Source organism: Arachis hypogaea, chromosome 18 (genome assembly GCF_003086295.3).
Source record: "Arachis hypogaea cultivar Tifrunner chromosome 18, arahy.Tifrunner.gnm2.J5K5, whole genome shotgun sequence".
NCBI lineage: Eukaryota > Viridiplantae > Streptophyta > Magnoliopsida > Fabales > Fabaceae > Arachis > Arachis hypogaea.
The window spans coordinates 33866911-33877207 of NC_092053.1; the positions used below are offsets into that span (position 1 = coordinate 33866911).

The following is a 10297-nucleotide window of genomic DNA, read 5'->3' on the forward strand; positions in this document are numbered from 1 at the left end:
CTTTTGGCCTCGGCCACGGCCACGGCCACGGCCACGACCACGACCGCGATCTCTGTCTCTACCAACGATATCCTGTACACATTAAAATAAGCAAGTTATTATCCATACTAGTTAAAGTAAAATGCAATTAAAGTAAAATCAGCTAGTAGTGTCATCAGCTAGTAGTAAAATGCTTTTGCGGATTTGAATTCAGTAAAGAGTAGGAAGAGTAGGGAGAGTAGGAAGGAAAATGCATAGGAAGGAAGAGTAGGAAGATGAGAGGAAAATGCATGTTTCAAAGTTTAAAGGAATCAATGGCTGTAGGATTTTTTTACAGCATATACTAACCCTGCAGTGCCAGCTCATTGAAGTAGCAGCAGCAAGAGGAGTATTAGCAAATATGCAATTAAAGTAAAATCAGCTAGTAGTGTCATCAACTAGTAGTAAAAAGCAGCGTGTTTTGGATGATATGCCACAAATGAGTGAAATTGGGTAAAGAATATAGCAGAAGCAGATTTTTCTTTAATGGCAGATTTTTCTGCGATTTCGGTGATGCCACAACATATGAGGGGCAGTACTCATTGATGCATACAACCTTTGTAGCCTTGGAATCAATGGCAAATAATGCATTCTTTTATATGGCACCTCTTTATTTTTTCCCTTCCTAGGCTTAAATCTCTGCTCCCCACAAAATTTACATTGTCTAAGATCTTTGTCCTCTTTTTAATATATCATACAACCATTGACACAACAATCTATCTTAACCTCCTTAAACCTAAGTTGGGAAACAATTTTCTTAGCTTCATAGTAATTAGCAGGAATTTCATTTGGAGTTGTTTGCATTTCTCTAAACAAAGTTGCCCATTGGTCAAAAGATCCCTGTGATTGGTTTTCCTCTGATTTTATACTCAGCATCCTACTGGCAAGTGATAATCGTGAATGGATACAATTTTCCCACAAGGGTTTACTAACTGAATCTAAGAGGTCATAAAATCTCTTAGCATCTCGATTTGGTTCCTCCACTGTTGGTTGCATGTACATGTGAAACTCAGGTTGCAAAGCATCAACAACCATCTCATGATAACGATCAAAATTTTCTTCCCATGTAACACCATCTAATTCAGAGCTACTTTCAATGTCTTCTTCTATCCTAATCTGATTCTCTGTGGGTATCTCTTCTCCATGATCTGTCCAAACCCAATAATTAGGTTTAAACCCATGAGTATATAGATCAATCTTAATGTCGATCAACTGTTTAAACGTCCCACATTGACATCTGGCACATAGACACCTAACTAAACCTCCTCTGAGAAATTCATGAGTTCTAGTACACACATCAACAAATTCATTTACCCCTTTAATAAAACTGGGTTTAAGACCCCGCCTCTGATCATACGTTCTATCATACATCCAACTTCGGTTCTGGTTTTCCATTATTAATGAATTTAATTTCCTACATATCAAAGGGATAATATTCACCTTTTAATTTTTTTATTCAACGAGAAACCACAACAAATAAAAATCTTATCATCAATATAATTTATACTTTCACTATGAATAGTTTACACAAACAAGCATACATAAGTAAGTATAGATAAGCATGCATAATAATTTAACAGAGATAATAAAGATAAAGATAAAGATAAAGATAAAATAAAACTCAATAATTTAACAGAGATAATAAATAAATAAAAAAGTAGAAGGTTAAACCTTGAATAGCTTTTCTGGGAGTCTTAAACTCTACCAATACTTTGTGATAGTGTATATGCTGAAGAACCAAATACTCCACTATTGTTTCTTTGATCAAAAGATTCTATTGACCCACACCACTACAGTTCCCACTATGAAATGCTGCATAGAAATATCAAATATTGCAAAAGAGTATATCAGAATCTTGAGTTCGGTAGCAAAAAACTAAATATTCTTTCAATATTGATGATTCCTCATACTTCACAAAGAAGCAGAAAACTAACTAAGCTCCAAGAAGCTAAACCAGAAAACAGAATCAGTTAGTAACAAAATGCTTAATCAGTAACCAAATTTCAAATTTCAACAAACTTAAACCTAGCTAACAAGAAATCAAGCAAGCAATCAACACATGAAGAATAAGCAGAAGTTGGCAATTGCTAATACCTGAGCTGAAATTACAGCAAGCAGTAATTGAAGAAATGAAAAGGGTAGTGTACCTGGTCATAGGAAACCCTAACTTTGCAGCACCAGAGAGAGAGGGAATCTTTTAAGAAAGCTGCTTCAAATGTATATGCTGTTGTTAGAAAATCAAAATATAAAGTTAGGAACAGGGAATCATTGCAATCTATAGATATAACTCTAAATGTTTGAGAAGAAGTGGAAGTCACGTTAAAATACTATATAAACTATAAGGTATTGAAACAATAGAAAAATAATTATTTTAATATTTTTATATTTTTGTCTTGAGACTATTATTAATAAAAATGAGGATGGAATCCAGAGAGCCAATAGATTTGTGCCAGATTTCAAAAGGAAAACAGAACAATCTGAAGAAGAATCTATTTGAGGCCATAATGTACTTTGGAAACATCTATTTTTATGTAAAACATCAATTCTCCACTAGCTAGTAACTAGTGATAGTAATTCCAACAGTGAGATATTGGTGCATACACAAGGTTTACAACCACTTCGATTTCGATTTCGATTTCTATTTTCAGTAGTTTCAACATTAAGACAGGAATAACGATGTCGATAAGCCCATTCTTGATTTTACTATTCAGTTCAAAATATCTTAAAAGGACACTAAAAATAAAAAGAAAAACCAAACTGGTAATTAGCATGTGAGCCCTTTTTTATTGGGCAGGCCTAAGCAAAACTCATGAAACGGTTAGGTTGACATGGGTTCTGTAAAATGGCACACTACCGCACCACATTCGTCGAGCCACATGCTGATCGAAGTAATTTTTGGCCGACGGCCAGTCTGTGAGGCAGGCAGGCATATAGTTCCGATCAAAATCTTGATTGTGTCATACACAACTAAACTATTTAATTCTAGAGAACAGTCCACCAATGACCATTGTTATGGATCTTATCTATTAATCATAAATTAATGCATGCAATTTAGAGACATTGAAATATAGCTAGCAAGTTGAACTAATACCATAAGCACCATAATCTAAAACTAAACAGTGTAGTAATAGTACCAGAAAATATAATTGATCAAGGTAAATAGATTAAATAAAATCAAAACTCGAGCCATGACATTTCATTTGAAAACTTTTAATGATCAACAAATAAGTTAGCAATATTTATTTGTAATAAGATAGAACTGGAAGAAAGATGATAGTATGTGTTCCTAAATGTCCTTCCATTTCTATACATCCAAAGTAAAAGTACATGATAATAATAACAAAGGTGACAACTTCCACTTTTATAAAAATGAGATGGTGTATTTAGTTGGCAACAAGAAGAAGGCCAGATATAGCTAGCAAATTCACATGCAGCTGTAAATTCAAATTGGGGTTCAGAAAAACAGTGAAGTCTTATCTCTATCTATCCTTAATTATGGCTTACAAGTAATTAAGAGAACAACAATATACTATAGTGCTTATGATAAATAACTCAACAGTTTGTAGTTATAATTAACCAAAAAGCCAGCTCTCTATAATGGGAAAGGACAAGTGAAAAATATGGCAATTGGAAAAGAAAGGAAGGGTAAAGCAAATGAAGTGCAAAGAATAGAAGCAAAATCAAAAAGAAAGGCCTGAGACTAAGACAAGTACTACTTTTTTTTAAATATGGCAATGGCAATAGCAATGGGCATGCACTGAAATATTTATTTTTATTATTATAACAATATGAATACTATTTTTGTTTAGAAAAAAAGAAAAGAGAGAGTCAAAAATCACATAAGTATATTGCTAGCTATCCTATTAGTAGTGAATATAAGTAGTGAAACCTCTTTTTGTCTTTACTTTATTATTGCTAGCAATCCTATTAGCTACCACAGTCACTACTACTTAACAAATAAATAGTAATGCTGTGACATTGAGTAATGCTGATCTAGTCACGAGGAAGTTGTGAAGTTAGCATTAGCAGTATCACCATAATGTAAAGCCTATACTAATCAGACATGGAAATTAAATCAAAAATTCCATTCAGGCATTTCTTTGAACATGTGGTGCGCAGAGTTCAAAATAGTAAATTTCAATTCAATCTAAGCAACATTCAACCCAGTAATTTCAGAAAGATACAGCCAACAACAATTTCAGTCCAGAAACACAAGTTTTAACAAACCTAAGCCTAACCAAAATTTCTAAAAACAGAATAAAAAAGCAGTGAAAATAAAGAAAAGAAAGACAGGAAACAGGGAAAGGGAACCTGCATTGATGAAAGGAGGAAGAAGAACGGAGAGGCGGTGGGGTGGTGGTGATGTCGCAGTGGCACAGAAGGTCGCCGCCGTTGGTGGTTGCTTGTCGGTGCTTGAAAACGCAGACAGAGGGTGACTCCACGAACAGGGGTGTCGCACGCAGGAACGAAAAAATGGATAAATGGGGAAGAAAGAGAAGAAGGAAGAGAGAGAGGGTAGGCGATGGTGGTCGCCGGTGGTGGTGTCGGACGGAGGCGGTGTTGAAGAGAAAGCGAATTCAACCAAAGGATACCTAGAATACCTAGCGAAGTCAGCCAAAGAATACCTAGCTTGAATTTGGGGAAGTATGCGTTTCTGAACTTTGGAAGCGGGAGTTGACGCGAGAACATGTGTTTTTAGTGATAAAATTCGACGGCTGACGTTAGGATTTTTGCCAGTAAAGAATTTCATAAAAACATTCGCGTTGTAGATATAGTCTCTAAACCGACAGAAATCTCTTCGTACAAACGTTTTGGTTGTCACGAGTAACAAACCCCTTTAAAATTGATAACCGAGTATTTAAACCTCGGGTCGTCTTCTCAAGGAATTGCAGGGAGGTGTATTTATTATTGGTTATGAGTTTTCTGGGGAATGTTGAGTTTGGGCAATGGGCACAGGTATATTTAAATGATAAGTAAAATAAAGTAATAATAATAAAATCTCTTGGCAAGGTATAAGAAATTAGAAGTCCAGACTTAGTTATCCTTATCAATAATAATGAAAGTTGAATCTTAATTCCACTTAGTTGACCTTTACTAAAGCAAAGGAAAGTCAATGGACTAATTAGTTTGATCTTCGAATCCTATTTATTTCCTAAGAAAAGGTTGGGATTATTTGAAGTTCAGTTCAATTAGCAAAGATAACAGTTATCAATTATGTTGAGATAAGGTAACTCTTGAGTTACTGCTTTCTTAACCAAGACCAAAAGGGAAAAAGTAAATTTACCGGAATAAAAATGCCTTCAGATGGGAAGCAACAGTAACATAAATTAAAGAAAGCAATCATAAGTCTGAAATACCTCAAAATATATTAAAATAGAAAATCAATCATAAAGAGTCATAAACAAAAGTGAGAAAATAAATAAAAAGAACATTGAATATGGGATTGAGAGTCACTCCTAAAACTAAGAGAAGTCTTAAATCCTAATCCTAAGAGAGAGGAGAGAACCTTTCTCTCTAAAAACTACATCTAAAACATGAAAAGTGAATTTGAAAGCCTGTTTATGAATGAATGTATTCCCCCACTTTATAGCCTCTAATCTGTGTTTTCTGGGCCGCAAACTGGGTCAAAAACAGCCCGGAAATCGCTGGAGAAGAATTCAAACACGCTGATTTCCGTCACTGCGACGCGGCCGCATGGAACACGCGGTCGCGTCACCTAGAATAAGGGCAACTATGGCATATTATATATCAAATTGAAGCCCCGGACGTTAGCTTTCCAACGCAACTGGAACCGTGTCGTTTGGACCTTTGTAGCTAAATTTATAGCCGTTTGAGTGCAGAGAGGTCAGGCTGGACAGCTTAGCAATTTCTCCAACTTCTTGTATTTCTTCCACTTTTGCATGCTTCTTTTCCATCCTCTGAGCCATTCCTGCCCTGTAATCTCTGAAATCACTTAACACACATATCAAGGCATCTAATGGTAATAAGAGAAGATTAATAATTAGCAATTTAAAGGTCAAAGAAGCATGTTTTCAATTAAAGCACATAATTACGAAGGCAAATGTAGAACCATGCAAATAGTATGAATAACTGGGTGATGAGCGGATATTTTATACGCTTTTTGGGGTTAATTTCATATAGTTTTTAGTGTGTTTTAGTTAGTTTTTAGTTTATTTTCAGTAGTTTCTAGGCAAAATTCATATTTCTGGACTTTACTATGAGTTTGTGTGTTTTTCTGTGATTTCAGGTATTTTCTAGCTGAAATTGAGGGAGCTGAGCAAAAATCTGATTCAGGCTGAAAAAGGACTGCTAATGCTGTTGGATTATGACCTCTCTGCACTCAAAATGGATTTTCTAGAGCTACAGAACTCCAAATGGCGCGCTTCCAATTGTGTTGGAAAGTAGACATCCAGAGCTTTCCAGCAATATATAATAGTCCATACTTTGCTCAAGGATAGAGGACGTAAACTGGCGTTCAACGCCAGTTCCATGTTGCTGTCTGGCGTCCAGCGCCAGAAACAAGTTACAAGTTGGAGTTCAACGCCAGAAAAGGATCCAAAGCTGGCGTTGAACGCCCAAAACAGCCCTATGCACGTGATTAGCTTAAGTCTCAGCCCCAGCACACACCAAGTGGGCCCCAGAAGTGGATTTTTGCCCCATCTATCATAGTTTTTTCATTTTCTGTAAACCTAGGTTACTAGTTTAGTATTTAAACAACTTTTAGAGGTTTATTTTGCATCTGATGACATTTTAGATCTGAAATTTGTACCTTTTGACGGCATGAGTCTCTAAACTCCATTGTTGGGGGTGAGGAGCTCTGCTGTGTCTCGATGAATTAATGCAAGTATTTCTGTTTTCATTTAAACATGCATGTTCCTATCTAAGATATCCATTCGAACTTCAATATGAATGTGATGAACGTGACAATCATCATCATTCCACGAACACGTGCCTGACAACCACTTACGTTCCACCATAGAATGAATGAATATCTCTTAGATCTCTTAATCGGAATCTTCGTGGTATAAGCTAGATTGATGGCAGCATTCAAGAGAATCCAGAAAGTCTAAACCTTGTCTGTGGTATTCCGAGTAGGATTCAGGGATTGAATGACTGTGACGAGCTTCAAACTCGCGAGTGCTGGGCGTAGTGACAGACGCAAAAGGATAGTAAATCCTATTCCGGTACGACTGAGAACCTACAGATGATTAGCCGTGCGGTGACAGCGCACCTGGACCCTTTTCACTGGAAGGATGGATGGTAGCCATTGACAACGGTGATCCCCCAACACACAGCTTGCCATAGGAGAACGTGCATGCGTGAATCAGAAAACAGAGGAAAGCAGAATTTCAGAAGGCAAAGCATCTCCAAAACTCCAACATACTCTCCATCAGTGCATACAAGTATAATTTGTGTTCTGCCCTTTTATTCCTTGTAATCAAATTTGATAAGTGAATTATTTTATTGTTTTCCTGACTAAGAGTTACAAGATAACCATAGATTGCTTCAAGCCAACAATCTCCGTGGGATTGACCCTTACTCACGTAAGGTATTACTTGGACGACCCAGTGCACTTGCTGGTTAGTGGTACGAGTTGTAAAAAGTGTGATTTACAATTCGTGCACCAAGTTTTTGGCGCCGTTGCCGGGGATTGTTTGAGTTTGCACAACTAACGGTGAATCTTGTTGCTTAGATTAGGAAATTTTTGTCTTTTGGGTCAGAGTCTTTTATTTTCTTTTCAAAAATTTTTCAAAAAATAATTTTTCTATTAAATCTCGTGCCAAACTTTAAGTTTGGTGTTTTCTGGTTGGTTTTCCTTTGTTTTTTAAAAATTTTATCTTGGTTTTCTAAAAATTTTAAGTTTGGTGTTCTTTCTTCATGTTCTTGTGTTCTTGCGAGTCTTCAAAGTGCTCTTGAGTTTTCCTTGCGTCTTGATCTTAAATTTTTTAAGTTTGGTGTTCTTTGGTGTTTTCCCTCCAGAATTTTCGAAAACAAGGAGCATTAGATCTAAAAATTTTAAATCTTGGGCTATCTTATTGTTTCTCTCTTTCCTCTTTAAATTCAAAAATATCTTTTCTCTCTATTTTTAAAAACAAATTTTCGAAAATTATTTTTAAAATTCAGATTTTTTTTCCAAAATTTAAAATCTTTTTCAATTCATATCTTTTTCAAAACTTCCTGACCACTTTCTCTCTCCTCATTTTTTCAAAAATCTTCACCTATTTTTATTTATTTTATTTTAATTTATTTTATCTTCAAAATAATTAAATAAATAAATAAATAAATAAAAATAAATTTTTTATTTTACATCATCTCCCTTTCTCCATCATGGATCTAAGTAGAAATGAACAGTCCAAGAGGACTCTGAGGTCATATGCTAACCCCTCTACTGCTTCATATGGGAGTAGTATCTGCATACCCTCCATTGGAGTCAGTAGCTTTGAGTTGAATCCTCAGCTCATTATCATGGTGCAGCAAAGCTGCCAGTATTCCGGTCTTCCACAGGATGAACCTATAGAGTTTTTGGCACAGTTTTTACAAATTGCTGACATAGTACATGATAAGGAAGTAGATCAGGATGTCTACAGACTATTACTGTTTCCATTTGCTGTAAAAGACTAAGCCAAGAGGTTGTTAAATAACCAACCTAAGGCTAGCATAAGGACATGGAAACAGCTGACAGAAAAACTCCTGAATCAATACTTTCCTCCAAAACGGATGACACAGCTAAGGCTAGACATCCAAGGCTTTAAACAAGGAGATAATGAATCCCTTTATGATGCCTGGGAGAGATACAGAGAGATGCTACGAAAATGCCCCTCTGAAATGTTTTCAGAGTGGGTTCAGTTAGACATCTTCTATTATGGGCTTACAGAAAGAGCTCAGATCTCTTTAGATTGCTCAGCTGGTCGATCTATCCACATGAGAAAGACAATTGAAGAAGCTCAAGAGCTCATTGATACAGTTGTTAGAAATCAGCATCTGTACCTAAGCAGTGACTCTTCCATGAAAGAAGAGGCTAAAACAGTAACTGCTGAACTCAGTCCTGCAGAGCAAGCTGCTGAATTCAATCAGCAATTGGATTTTCTAACAAAGCAGTTGGCTGAATTCAAGGATAAACTACAAGAGACAAGGATGGCTAATATAAACATGGAAGTACAATTAAAGCAAACAAAGCAGCAGCTGTCAAAACAAATAACAGAAGAATGCCAAGCAGTTCAATTAAGAAGTGGGAAAGCACTAAATACCCCACTTCAAAGCAGCAGGAAACCAAGAAATGAGCAAACCACCCAAAATCCATCTGAGGACAGTAAGAGCCCAGGGAAAAATAATTCTGGCGTTAAAATGCCAGAAGTTGGGTGGAAGGCTGGCGCTGAACGCCCAAACCATGCTCAGGACTGGCGTTCAACGCCAGAAACAAGCAAGGATCTGGCGTTGAACGCCCAAAAGAAGCACAGTTCTGGCGTTCAAACGCTAGGAACAGATGAGGAGCTGGCGTCTAACGTCACTCCAGCCTCTAACTCTGGCACTCAATTGCCAGTGAGGGATCAGACACACACAAGTGCTGATGACAACCCATCTAAAAAGGCTTCCTCAACCACTTCTGTAGGAAATAAACTTACACCAACTAAGGTTGAGGAATATAAAGCCAAGATACCTTATCCTCAAAAACTCCGCCAAGAGGAGTAGGATAAGCAATTTGCTCGCTTTGCAGATTATCTCAGGACTCTTGAAATAAAGATTCCATTTGCAGAGGCACTTGAGCAAATACCTTCTTATGCCAAGTTCATGAAAGAGATCTTGAGTCATAAGAAGGATTGGAGAGAAATTGAAAGAGTTCTCCTCACTGAAGAATGCAGTACAGTCATTCTGAAAAGCTTTCCTGAAAAGCTTAAAGACCCTGGGAGTTTTCTGATACCATGCACATTAGAAGGTAATTGCACCAAGACAGCTTTATGTGATCTTGGGGCAAGCATCAACCTAATACCTGCATCCACTATCAGAAAGCTTGGTTTAACTGAAGAAGTTAAACCAACCCGGATATGTCTCCAACTTGCTGATGGCTCCATTAAATACCCATCAAGCGTGATTGAAGACATGATTGTCAGAGTTGGGCCATTCGCCTTTCCCACTGACTTTGTAGTACTGGAAATAGAGGAGCACAAGAGTGCTACTCTCATTCTAGGAAGACCCTTCCTAGCAACTGGACGAACTCTCATTGATGTCCAACAGGGGGAAATAACCCTGAGAGTCAATGATGATGAGTTTAAGTTGAATG

General features: G+C 36.8%; 1 protein-coding gene across 1 annotated transcript in view; it reads left to right on the top strand.

Moving 5' to 3' along the window:
- Positions 1–6883, top strand: part of LOC112773152 (uncharacterized) — a 54817-nt gene extending 47934 nt beyond the window's left edge. The window contains exon 13 of the mRNA XM_072225181.1: positions 6266–6883. Coding sequence (XP_072081282.1) covers positions 6266–6317 — 52 coding nt within the window. The 3' untranslated portion in view covers positions 6318–6883. The remainder of the gene's footprint in view (positions 1–6265) is intronic.
- Positions 6884–10297: the final 3414 nt, after the last annotated feature.